This window comes from Myotis yumanensis, unplaced genomic scaffold, assembly GCF_028538775.1.
Source record: "Myotis yumanensis isolate MYYU_CA2020_CCGP unplaced genomic scaffold, mMyoYum1.0.hap1 SCAF_8, whole genome shotgun sequence".
Classification (NCBI taxonomy): Eukaryota; Metazoa; Chordata; class Mammalia; order Chiroptera; family Vespertilionidae; genus Myotis; species Myotis yumanensis.
The window spans coordinates 70675802-70689848 of NW_027223759.1; the positions used below are offsets into that span (position 1 = coordinate 70675802).

Below are 14047 nucleotides of genomic sequence, written 5' to 3' on the forward strand. Positions count from 1 at the left end.
GTGAAGAAGGATAAAGAATAGGTGTATAAGGATTTAGAGCAGTAGATTGGAAATAGGATATATAAGTAGGGTGGAATTAGACAGGGGGTAAAAAGAGGGAATTGGGAAAGTCTGGAGCAGGAATAGGGTAAGAGAAACAGGACACCAAAAGGGGAAAAGTAAGGAAGAGGGTTTTAGCAAAGAGGTGAAATTGAGATAGGGAAAATTAATGCTAAAGGAACGATGAAAATAGAATGGAGAACACTAATCCCAAAAAAAAAAATAAAGAGAAAATAAAATGGCACTTTAAAAAATGGTAAAATGGTAGCAGTAATAATACTGGTTAAAAATAAAAATGTGGTAATTGAAAGGGTAAAATCAGGTGATGGAAAAAGAAGAAAAAGAGAAAAAAAAATTGGTTTCTTAGTAAAAAGGTGAAAAAATTAAAAAGAAAAAGAAAAAGAAAAAATTTGCAGTAGTGATGGTCTTTTGGTTCTTCTACTCTTCAGCCTGGTTCGCCTTAGTCCTGCCAGGTATTTAGGAGAGTGTTGAATTTGCCTGCATTACACTGTTCCTCCGTGTTGTAAATCACAGTCCTGATTTTAAAGCAGGCCGTATTTGTGATCCAGTCTGCCTTAATTTGTATTCCCCTAAGAGTCAGTTTGTGGCTCAGCCTCTGGGTGGCAGTGTTTTTGGGTTGGCCTCTGAGGCTATACAGCTTCTCTATCCTTTTTTAATCCTTACCCTGCTCTGTGTTGTTGGTGGGACTGAAAATCCCTCTATAGGCCAGACCCTGGTAACTCCCAGGGACTAATCAGCTTGTTTTAATCCTTTATCTCATACAGGGTGGAATCTGGGTGTGGCTGTGCTCCTTGCCTGGGGGGCTGGGGGGAGGAATTCCACCCTCTGGAGGAATGGCTGCCCCAGTCCTGGGCCCAGGGGGGTCCCAGCACTCAATTCGCTGCCACCTCCTCCGGCTCCCCCTCTTTCCTCAGCCTCTCCCCAGATTCCCCTCGTCTGCACCTTCACCCTCTCTTCAGCACAGGTGAGTGTCTGTATCCGAACTGTCCTATGAGCAGGGTTCAGTGAAAACAAAGAAACAGACAAACGCCGGCCGGCCGCGGAAACGCTCCTCTCTTACCGGTCTGGGAAACGCTCCTCTCTTACCAGCACTGCATGGTCTGGGAAACGCTCCTCTCTTATGGGCACTGCATGGTCTGATCAGTTCCTCAGGATGCCCCCTTTAGTCTCAGTTCTCCGCAATCACAAAATCCAAATCTCAAATCTCCTGGCGCCAGCAAACCCGCGGAACTCCTTACCCTGGTCAGGGTCTGTGTCTGTCCCAAGAGACGCGGCTGTCTGCCATGCGGTCTCCCTCCGACCCTCTGGGCTCAGGTCTGGCAAACTTTCCTGCCCAGATCCCTGGTTTTTAACCTTTCCAGGGGAGGTCTGCCCTTCCCGGCTGCAAACCGTCTCACCAGCTGAGTAAATTTGCCAATTCGGGGTGGGTGTTATTAGTTTCAGCTGCTTACTCCGTTTGCTCCGGGACAAGACCTGGGACGCGTCTGCCTATATCGCCGCCATCTTGCTTCCTCCAATATTATTAATTTTTACTTTGTTTTAATAATAATACTTTGACATAAGTCTCAAGTTTATTATTTATAAAGGAGGGACCTAAAACAAGGAAATCTATAATAATTATTTTTTCAAGATGTGAAGGCCAAAGACTTGACTATGTAAGGATTTGTCTGGATATGAATCAAGTAAAAATCAACATTATTTAAGCATATTTACTAAGGTCATTTGCTTTGGGAGTTTTACCCAATTAATAGTCATGAATTAGAAATGTAATTAAACTTATTATATATACCTGGTGCACCCTCTTATCTATATTTTTATAAATATTAAAATCTAACAAAAAACAAATTAGAAAAGCAGTGATGTTTCAAACAAACCTTGAAAAATAATTGGGATGCAGGAGCTGTTTAAACATATATTTTATCTAAACTGTATATTCATATGTATTCAGATATCTGGTAATACAACCGATGTTAAAGTTATTAGTCATTTGAACAAGTTTGGTTTTTTTTGTTACCTTTTTCAGGCAGCATTTAGATTAAGGATGGCAAAGAGGTGTTATTGCTATTCTGACATTACAAGATTGATACTGATTTATGGATGAGTTTATTGAAACAATTCTAAGACCACTCTGAAGGCAGTGGTTAAAATGTCATGATGGATAACTGAGGTCTGGAAGAAAAATGGAAGTTGTTTCTTGAGTTACCAAACTAAGCATGAAAATTACTATATTATTCTTGAACTCCCCCTTCACTCTGTTATACTTGCAAATAAGCCCTTACAATTTAATACTTAAGTGCATGATGTCATATTTTAGACTACAGTTATGTATTAAGCATTGATCTTCTCTTGCTAACTAGATTATAAAGTCCTAGATTACAGGGACTTGATGTTATGACTCTTATATTTCCTAAAGTCCGTAGGAAAGTGAAAGGCACAGAGTAACCTTAATATTGAATTTTTATAATGTATCTGTAGAAACTATTGAATTTTATTGCACTTGTGAATACATTTTATCTTCGTCATTTTAAAAAGGAGGGAATATTTTTTGGGGATAATTTATGTCAAAATATGGGAGAAGAAAAATAAAATAGCTCAAAAGGATTCAATGAAAAATTTCTCTGTCTCCTACTCCAGGTTTCCAGTACCTCAAGTCTTCCTAACTTGAGGGATTAATTTTTAACTATTTTCTGTGTAGCCCTCCAGAAAGAATTTATATATCAACGAGCCTAGCCATGTATTTATAATGCTATCTGAGTGAAAATGTAGTCATGAATACTGGTAAACAGACAAATCTCTTTTAACATATAAGAAAGCCTACCATACATTCAACTTTATGGCTTTTCTTATTTAGATTTTTTAGAGATTGTTTTATATTAATTTATGCGGAATCATCTCATTCTTTTTCACTCAAGCATATAATTTCAATGTATGGATGCGTTGTAATTGATGTTACTACTCTTGAAAATTATAATTTAAGTTGTTACTGTTCTTTTACTAATATATACAAAACAGCAACACATACCTTATATATGCATCTTTATGAATTTGGGCAAATATATTAATTTAAAAATAAAAAATATATAATTACTGTGGTTAAGAGTTGATGCATTTTTCTTTGCCAGATTTCATAATAATGCCTACAGAGACATTACCCAATTTTCAGTTGCCTCAAAATTTGGCTATTATTTAAACCGTTCTAAAATCTCTTTGGTTTTTTGTTTTTTTTTTTTCGGTTTTTGGTTGTTTTTTGTTTTTTGTTTGTTTTTGTTTTTTGTTTTTTGTCTAACATTTTAGGTCTTAATCTGAAAGAGAAAAAATGGTATCAAATTCCTGTTTTATTTTATTTTTAATTGAAAGATATTTTGAAAATCTTGTATTTGTAAGCCATTATTAATTTACTAGAGGCCGGTGTACAAAATTCATGCACGGGGGGGGGGGGGGGGGGGGTGTCCTGCAGCCCGGCCTGTACCCTCTCCAATCTGGGACCCCTCAGGGGATATCCAACTGCTGGTTTAGGCCCAATCCTTATGATATTGGGCCTAAACCAGCAGTCGGACATCCCTCTCACAATCCAGGACTGCTGGTTCCTAACTGCTCGCCTGCCTGCCAGCCTGATTGCCACCTAACTGCTCCCTTGAGAGCTTGATTGCCCTCAACTGCCCTCCCCTTGCTGGCCTGATCTCCCCCAACTGCTGATCTCACCCCTAACTGCTTGCTCCCTGGCCAGCCTGATCACCCCTAACCACCTCTACCTTGGCCCCTGCCACTGTGGCTTTGTCTGGAAGGAAGTCAGACATCCAGAAGATGTCCAGTCGACCTGGTCTAATTAGCATAGTACCCTTTTATTAGTATACTAGAGGCCCAGTGCACAAAAATTTGTGCACTCGGCGGGGAGAGGGGGGTCCCCCAGCCCGGCCTGTGCCCTCTCGCAGTCTGGGACCCCTCTGGAGATAACGACCTGCTGGCGTAGGCCTGCTCCCGGGTGGCAGAGGGCATGCCCAATCCCTAGGTGCAGCCCCTGGTCAGGTTCAGAGCAGGGCTGATTGAGGAGTTGGGGTGCTGCCCCGTCATGCACAGAGCAGGGCGGATTGGGAGGTTGTGATGCCACCCTCAGTCACACTCAGGGTAGGGTCGATTGGGGGTTGGGGCACCACCCCGTCATACTCAAGGCAGGGTCGATGGGGAGGTTGCGGCGCCACCCCCTGTCACTCACAGAGCAGGGCCGATCAGGGGGTTGGGGCACTGCCCCCTGTTACTCACAGAGCAGGGCCCATCAGGGGGTTGGGGCCCTGCCTCCTGTCACTCACAGAGCAGGGCCCATCAGGGGGTTGGGGCCCTGCCCCCTGTCACTCACAGAGCAGGGCCCATCAGGGGGGTTGGGGCTCCGTACCCTGTCACACACAGAGCAGGGTCGATCAGGGGTTTGGGGAGCTCCCCCCTGTCACGCACAGAGCAGGGCCCATCATGGGGTTGAGGAGCTCTCCCCTGTCACTCACAGAGTAGGGCCGATAGGGGAGTTGGGGCACCGCCCCCTGTCACACACAGAGCAGGGCAGATCAGGGGGTTGGGGCGCTGCACCCTGTCACACTCAGGGCAGGGCCATTGGGGAGGTTATGGCTCTACCCTGTCACACACACAGCAGGGCCGATCAGGGGGTTGGTGCACCGCACCCTGTCAAACACAGAGCTGCAGGGCGATCAGGGGATTGGGGAGCTCCCCCCTATCAGTCACAGAGCAGGGCTGATCAGGGGATTGTGGCGCCTTCCCCTGTCATGAACAGAGCAGGGTGGATAGGGAGGTTGTGGCCCCGCCCCCTGTCACTCACAGAGTCGCAGGGCGATCAGGAGGTTTGGGCGCTGCCCCCTGTCACGCTGTTCCCAGTGCTGGGAGTCTCGCTGCTCCGCTGATCCTGATTCCGGGAGGCATATTACCCTTTTACTATATAGAATAGAGGCCTGGTGCATGGGTGGGGGCCGGCTGGTTTGCCCTGAAGTGTGTCCTGGATCAGGGTGGGGGTCCCCACTGGGGTGCCTGGCCAGTCTGGGTGAGGGGCTGAGGGCCGTTTTCAGGCTGGCGGGTGACTGAAGCTCCCAACTGCTCCTTTTTTTCTTTTTTTTTTTTTTCTATTCTGGGCCAGCTTTAGCTCTGAGGCCTCAGCTGCTAAAAGCCGGTTTCTGGCCTTTGTTTACGTTCTGTATATGATACAATGTTGCGGTCCGGCTGGCTGAAGCCCAGCTGACTGAAAGCCTGTTTCTGGGGTTTAGTTTAGCTTCTATATTTGCAACATAGTTGCTTAGAGTTGCAGCTGAGAGGCCGGCAAGTCAGGCGGGGAACGTTGGAGTTCGCCATCACTGGAGCAAGCAAGCCTCCCTGTTCTCTTCAGTGCATGGCTGCTGGCTGCCATCTTGGCTGACAGTTAATTTGCATAAGGATATGCTAATTAGCCAATGGGAAGGGTAGCGGTCGTACGCTAATTACCATGTTTCTCTTTTATTAGTGTAGATAGATTGTGATTCTTGCACTTCTATTCGAGTTATTGATCTTTATCTTATTGATTTGTAAGAGCCCATTCATTTTAAAGAAATATGCCCTTTTGTTAAATATAGTATTTTTTCTGATATTCAGATTATCTATATACAGATTTTATTGTTGTAATGTGGAATAAAAAATATTAATAAAATCAAGTTTATCATTTGTCTTTTATGTTTTCTGGGATTGTGTAATAACCATTTAAAGTTATTGTTTTAGTGTCTATTTTATTCTAGAATATTTTTGTGTTTATCATCGTTAAGTTAAAATGCCTCTTTAATCTATCTTGAATTTATATTGGTGTAAGAATTAAGTAAAGACTCAGCTCTACCTTTTTTCCTCCAGATGACTAATCCAAGATTCTAATGTCATTAACTTTGTAATTATTTGTGCTATTATTTTGAATTGTAATTTTATATATTAAAACCATATACATAAACTAGAGACCCGGCGCACAAATTCATGCACCAGTGAGGTTCTTCCAACTGGCCTGTGGGATGGGGCCAAAACCAGCTCTCCAACATCCCCCAAGGGGCCCCAGATTGTGAGAGGGTGCAAGCCAGACTTAGGGACCCCACCGGTGCATGATCGGGGCTAGGGAGGGATGCGGGAGGTTGGCCAGTCAGGGAGGGACCATGGAAGGGCTCCAGGGAGTGTTTGGCCCATCTCACTCAGTTCCGATTAGCCAGATCCCAGCAGCAAGCTAACCTACTGGTTGGAGCATCTTCCCCCTGGGTCAGTGTATGTCATAGTGACTGTTCGACTGTCTGCCACCTGGTGGTCAGTGCAGGTCATAGTGAGCGGTTGAGCGCCCTTAGCATATAATTAGCATATTATGCTTTTATTGGTTGAATGGCCGACTGTATGACTGGACACTTAGCATATTAGACTTTTATATAGGATGAGGATTTTTGTGTCTCTTTGCTGTTTATTGCTATCTTTATTGATACTCTGTTATGAAGTATTTTAACTACTGCTTCTTCAAAACACTGATAAATATTTCCAATATCCAGTTGCTATTCATAAATATTTTGTATTTTTTTGACTTAAAGATATTTTTAGTTTCATTTTCTTAAGTTTATGATAACCTGATAGGATTGTAATAATATTGTTACTATTGTGTTTGGAATCATATTAACTTTGGGAAAATAATATTTTTACAGTGATGTCTTGTTCTTTAAGACCAAACAAACTTCTTTTGTTGTTGTTTTGGTAGGAGTTTAAATTTTCTTTATGCAAATTCTACAGTATTTTGGGTAGTTATACTTTGTTTTATAGTAGATTTTTTAATTGTTTTTTTCTTCTACTATATTCATTTTGTATATATGAAATTTATTAATTTTTGTATAAATTTTGAACTACCTATCTATTTTTAGAATCCTGTTTCTTATAGTCCTTATTTAACTTTTATTGATTTTATACTTACATCATTATATTACCTACAGGTAGTGATACTCTTTTCTAATTATACACCTCATTTTTTTTTGTATTTCCTAATTGCTCCATTAGACCATACTTCCAGAATGATATAAAATAATAATATTACTCATTTTATTTATAATGTGGATGCAAGAGCATATGCTATTTCTCCATTTATATCACATTTATTATTTGTGAAGTATCCATCTTAAGAGTATTTAGATTAATAATGTTGAATATTATCAAATGAATTTATATTAATTATGGGACTGATCATTTCTGTTTTCTTCTTAATTGACTTATAATAGTATGAAACATTATTAATATATTTATATAAATGAAATATCTTTTCATCAGTATTTTACTTAAAATTTAGCAGCCTGTAAGATTTAAGAAGACATTTATAGAGGATGACTCTTGGACATGTACATTCTAATATATTTCTTTTTTTTTTTGTTTGCCCCAGTCATTTTATGAGATATTGATATGTATTTAGTCATTAACTACTATTTATCTTATGGTACATTATTTTATTCACATAACACCTTAACTGTGGATAATCCAGAAAAATAATAATTTAGATGAAAAATACAAACGAGGAATAATTTGCAGTGGAAAAAAGATTTACCTAGACAATGACCATTGTTTTCTATGCACTTCACATTGTTACTTTGAAACATGCCGGCTAAATAGTAATCACTTTTTTTTTTCTCCAAGTCTATAAATACCCATTTCCATAAATCTGGTCTGTATTATACCTTAACTATGAATATATTTAATAACACTGTATATCTACACTAATAAAAGAAAAACATGCAAATTGGTGTCACTCCACTACGCCCACCAGCCAATCAGAATTACTATGCAAATTAACCCAACAAAGATGGCGGTTAATTCGCATATGCAGGCACAGAGCAAAGACTGAAGACTGAAGAGGACTGAAGACTCAAGAAGTTTGGCTTCTCCGCTGTGACTGGAGCAAAGGCGTGGGTCCCGGGTGCTGAGGAAAACTGGTGCCGGAAGCCAAGGGAAAGAAGGCCTATCACATGAATCTCTTCATGCAACGGGCCTCTAGTTCTTTTATGAAAAGACATGTACATAAGTCTGGGTGTGAGAAGTTTAGATGTTGAGTTTAGAAATGCCAGTAAAAGGACATTTCTCTTGCAAAAATAAAGTATTTACTTAAATTTAGAATTCTAAAAGATACTGATAGCATTTACCTAAATTTAAAGTTTGGAGAAGTACGTATATACAAATATACCTTTAAAGACTGTAATTAAACTTTCAGTTCATCACAGGATTATTTAAATAAGGTAGACCAGTAACTTGAAACTAAATAAAATATCAAGGATTTAACACTAAGAGCCACTTTAGTAACCAGGACAAGAACCATTAAAATGGCATGCAAATAAACTGTGATGCTGTCAGCAAATAGATTTGTTGCTAATGGCAAGTAGTTCTGGCTCTGACAGAAGACAGTGATGACCACTCATTATTATGGTGATTTAATTACAAAAAAATTAAATGCATGCTCTTTCTATTTTCTTAAGGGAGATGCATCAACAAAGCATGGGTATGTGATGGAGATATTGATTGTGAAGATCAGTCCGATGAAGACGACTGTGACAGTTTCTTGTGTGGACCACCCAAGTACCCTTGTGCTAACGACACTTCAGTCTGCCTGCAGCCAGAGAAGCTCTGCAATGGGAGAAGGGATTGCCTGGACGGGTCTGATGAAGGCGATCTCTGTGGTATTGCACTTTTCACTGCATTTGCTCCTCTCTGAACGCTAGAGCCTTTTAGTCAGCCATGGGCAAACTACGGCCCGCGCCGGATCCGGCCCATTTTAAATGAATAAAACTAAAAACAAAAAGACCGTACCCTTTTATGTAATGATGTTTATTTTGAATTTATATTAGTTCACACAAACACTCCATCCATGCTTTTGTTCCGGCCCTCCGGTCCAGTTTAAGAACCCATTGTGGCCCTCGAGTCAAAAAGTTTGCCCACCCCTGCTTTTAGTTCACTTGCTGATACTGATTATAGTAACAGTCACTCTTTCCATTCATTCAATTTAAATGAGACATTTAGCACTGAACCCTATCTACCTTTTTTACAACCATGTTAAGTCTATAAAAATTTTAAAAATATGATTAGAAATTTCTGAAAATAAAGCAGAAGAGTGTAGCCTATATTCAACTCACTTAACAGTTGTATAGCTTTGCTCATCATTTAGATCTCTGCATGGTCAATGCTGCTGCCACAATGGAACTAATATTATTTTTTGTCAGCAAGTCACTCAGAACAGGAGAATCTTATTATTACTGATCAATGGAATGGAGTTTACTGCCACCCAATGGATTTTGTCATGCCTTCTAGTCATGAAAATAGAAACATATTTAGAAAGAAGAAAGGAAGGGTCTGGATTATAAGACCAACTGAATATTACTGATATATATATATTTTTTTCATTAGCTTTTAGTCCTCATACAATAACTTTCTTTAGTGTGCTTTAATTAGCTAAAATGATTTCTATCTGATATCTTTTGAGCTTAACTTTTGAGTTATGCATATATTCATATAAGTTATTTGGTTAATCTTTTCCCACACCCTCCCCCGCTTCCCTCTGAGATTCATCAGTCTGTTCCATGCTTCTGTCTCTGGATCTACTTTGTTTGCAGTTTATTTTTTTCATTAGATTCCACATATAAGTGAGATCATGTGATACTTTTCTTTCTCTGATTGGCTTACTTTGCTTAGCATAACAATCTCCAGGTCCCTCCATGCTGTCTCAAAGGGTAAGAGATCCTTCTTTTTCACTGCTGCATAGTATTCCATGGTGTAAATGTACCACAGCTTTTTTATCCACTCATCTACTGATGGGCACTTGGGCTGTTTCTAGATCTTAGCTATTGTAAATAGTGCTGCTATGAACATATGTGTGCATACATTTTTTCTAATTGGTGTTTCAGGATTCTTAGGATAGATTAGGATTAGAAGTAGGATTACTGAGTTGAATAGCAGTTCCATATTTCATTTTCTGAGGAAAATCAACACTGCTTTCCATTATGGCTGGTCCATTTTGCATTCCCACCAGCAGTGCATGAGGATTCCCTTTTCTCCAAATCCTTTCTAGCAATAGTGTGATGAAGGCCTGTTGTGGGGGAGGGGAAGGAAGGATGAAGGGGGTCAATGGGCTAAAAAATGGGGCATATCTGTAATACTTTCAACAATAAAGATAAATATAAATAAATACATGAAATAAAGTTATTTTTGACTAGTTATTTCCTTATGCCAACTGGCATTACATGAAGAAAACTATATTTTCTTCTTTGTGGAGAGATCAGATATTTAGCAAGGAGGTCTTTAAAATATATATTTTAGATAATACTGACGGTGACATTAATAGAATAATGAAGAAGAGTTTATGGAATAGTAGGAAGAATATGAGGCTGTGAGAAAAGAATGAAGCTGCCCAATTGAATGTAGGAAAGACAACTGCATTTAAGCCTAAATTTATCATATTTTGATCCGAATGGAGCATTAATAGCACAATAAGCATTACAAAATAATACTGTTGTTCTTTTTTAATTTATGTAGTAAAATATATTTCTTCAAAAGAGTTTGTGATTCTATAAAATAACCTTGAAGTAGTCAATGCAACAGTTTCAGTCAATGATGCTAAAATTTAAACAAGAAGATTCAAACCAAAATACATTCCAGAAAACCTAAATTAGAAAACAAAAAAAATACTAATCAAAGGTGACAGATTAGTTTACCTTTATTCATTCCTGTCTCTCCTAGATTCTCCTCCCTGATGGAGCAGTTTGGTGGATAGGAATCTCTTGCATGACAATATCTGAGGCTTGCTCAGGAAGGTTATAAGAGTGATTCTAAATGAAGGAAACTATCAGTACTCTTAACATTAAAAGTGTGTAACTTTAGAAAAAGTTTAGACTTTGAAGTGTTTAAATTATGAACTTTTTCAGTTATTTCAATTAAGTAACAGGTGGCTTAATTGTTTGAAATGTCAGTTTCCTCAAAACAAAAATGGAGATGAGGATCTCTATCGTGAAATCATGGCCTGAGGCACTATGAATGTCGAAAGAAATTAGAGTTTTTTCACCTTTTTTTAACCCTTGGGTTACTGGTAAATGAAGTAAGAGGAGAAAAAGAGAAAGTAAATTATTAAGAAAAATGAAGAAAATGATATGAAAACACAACTTTATTTTCCTATCTGCTAAACTCTGAATTGGGAAAACAATTTTTAAAAAATTTTTATTGTTGAAAGTATTACATGCCCCCCCTTTCCCCCATTGAACTCTCCCAGGTTGTCCCTGCCCCAGAGCGTAGGCCTTTACCCCTCTATTTTCTATGTCCATTGGTTATGCTTATATGCATGCAAGGTCATTGGTGATCTCTACCACCCTGCTTTTTCTGAGTTCATTTGTTTACTTCAAGATTGAAAATCACTTTTTGCTCGTCTAGCCATTTTTTCATCAGAGGAGGAGCCTCACTCAAACATTTCAAAGAATTACAGAGAGTAGAGAGGCTCCAATGAAGCTGGTTGTAAAATTACCAGAGAAGGTACTAATCCCAGAGAAGAAACAAACTTCTCAAGTCTTTTTTTAAAATTTATTTTCCCTTAATTGATTAAGATATTACAAATGTGACCTTATCCCCCCAATGTCCTCTCATCCCCTCAATCCTGCCCTCACCCTCACCCCCTGTTGTCCACATCCATTGATTATGCTTATATGCATGCATACAAGTCCTTTGGTTGATCTCTCCCCCTCACCCCCACCCTCCCCAACCTTCCCTCTGAGTTTTGAGCATCTGATCGATGATTCTCTGTCTCTACATCTGTTTTTGTTCATCGGTTTATGTTGTTCATTATAATCCACAAATGAGTGAGAGCATGTGATATTTATCTTTCTCTGACTGACTTATTTCACTTAGCACAATTGCTCTCCAGCTCCATCAATGCTGTTGCAAATGGTAGGAGTTCCTTCCTTTTTACAGCAGCATAGTATTCCATTGTGTAAATGTGCCAAAGTTTTTAAATCCATTCATCTGCTGATGGGCATTTAGGCTGATTCCAAATCTTAGCTATGGTAAATTGTGTTGCTATGAACATAGGGGTGCATATATCCTTTCTGATTGGTGTTTCTGGTTTCTTGGGATATATTCCTAGAATTTGGATCACTGGGTCAAATGGAAGTCCCATTTTTAGTTTTTTGAGGAAACTCCATACTGTTCTCCACAGTCGCTGCACCAGTTTGCATTCCCACCAGCAGTGCACAAGGGTTCCTTTTTCTCCGCATCCTCTCCAGCATTTGTCATTTGTAGATTTGTTGATGATAGCCAGTCTGACATTTGTGAGATGGTACCTCATTGTTGTTTTTTTATTTGCATCTCTCAGATGATTAGTGACTTTGAGCATGTTTTCATATGTCTCTCAGCCTTATGTATGTTGTCTTTCAAAAAGTGTCTATTTAGGTCCATTGCCCATTTTTTGATTGAATTGTTTATCTTCCTTTTGTTAAGTTGTATGAGTTCCCTGTAAATGTTGGAGATTAAACCTTTATCAGAGATAACATTGGAAAATATATTCTCCCATATAGTGGGTTTTCTTGTTTTGTTGATGGTTTCTTTTGCTGTGCAGAAGCTTTTTATTTTGATGTAATCCCATTTGTTTATTTTCCCTTTTAGTTTCCATTGCCCTAGGAGCTGTGTCAGCGAAGAAATTCCTTCGGCATATATCTGAGATTTTGCTACCTGTGGATTCCTCTAATATTTTTATGGTTTCCTGTCTTATGTTTAAGTGCTTTATCCATTTTGAGTTTATTTTTGTGTATGGTGTAAGTTGGTCGTCTAGTTTCATTTTTTAACATGTGTCTGACCAAATTTCCCAGCACCATTTATTGAAGAGACTGTCTTGACTCCATTGTATGTTCTTGCCTCCTATGTTAAATATTAATTGAGCATAGTGGTTTGGGTCGATTTCTGGGTTCTTTATTCTATTCCATTGATCTATATGTCTGTTCTTGTGCCAGTACCAGGCAGTTTTGAGAACAGTGACTTTGTAATACAGCTTGATATCTGGTATTGAGATCCCTCCTACTTCATTCTTCTTTCTTAGCATCGCAGCAGCTATTTGGTTTTTTTTTTTTTTTTTTTTATTCCAGATGAATTTTTGGAGAGTTCTTTCTAGATCTGTGAAATATGCTGTTGGTATATTAATGGGGAGTGCGTTGAATCTATAGATTGCTTTGGGTAGTATGGATTTACCATTGCACCAAAAAAAATAAGATACCTAGGAATAAATTTAACTAAGGAGGTAAAAGATCTCTACCCAGAAAACTACAGGATATTGAAAAAAGAGATAGACGAAAACATTTACAGATGGAAGAACATACTGTGTTCATGGATTGGTAGAATCAACATCATCAAAATGTCCATACAACCTAAAGCAATCTATAGATTCTCAAGTCTTTATGTCTGGGGACCATTGAAGCACGTTAGAGCAAGGTTGAGAGCAAGAGTGAGATGGTTATCTCTGTGCATGTTTGCATTTGACAGAGACTACTCTCAAATCTTTGAGAAGACAGTTTTAAGTGATAGGGGATTTACATCTAAAAAACATAAAAAAGGTGTAGAGAAAGTAGTATTTGTAATTGCAAGGTTTCTAAAGTCACCACTCTAAGAGGAGGTCCAGGGACCTGTGTTTATCACCAGGTTTTGGCTGGAACAAAGAGTAAATTCTCCTGTCAAGGAGGAGATTTCTCAAGCAGGCACTTTAAGGGGGGTGAGGGGTGTGGGGGTGGGGGGCGGAGTCATTCTAGGAATGCCGCCTGCCTTGAGCTGTTAGAAACTTTTCCAGTATTTGTTGAATCTCTTATTGGGTGGAACAGTGCAGGCAGGAGTGGAGAATGAAATTATTTGTGCCTAGAGTTTGCCATTTTAATGGGCCAAGTTTGGGGACCAGTTGACAAGAGAGCTCAGAGGAACCTGACTAGAGTTTGGTGAATAAGAGTCT

General features: G+C 39.2%; 1 protein-coding gene across 1 annotated transcript in view; it reads left to right on the top strand.

Moving 5' to 3' along the window:
• Window positions 1-14047, top strand: part of LRP1B (LDL receptor related protein 1B) — a 1706338-nt gene that overhangs the window by 1085096 nt on the left and 607195 nt on the right. The window contains exon 22 of the mRNA XM_070423500.1: window positions 8559-8759. Within this exon, the coding sequence (XP_070279601.1) occupies window positions 8559-8759 (201 nt within the window). The remainder of the gene's footprint in view (window positions 1-8558; window positions 8760-14047) is intronic.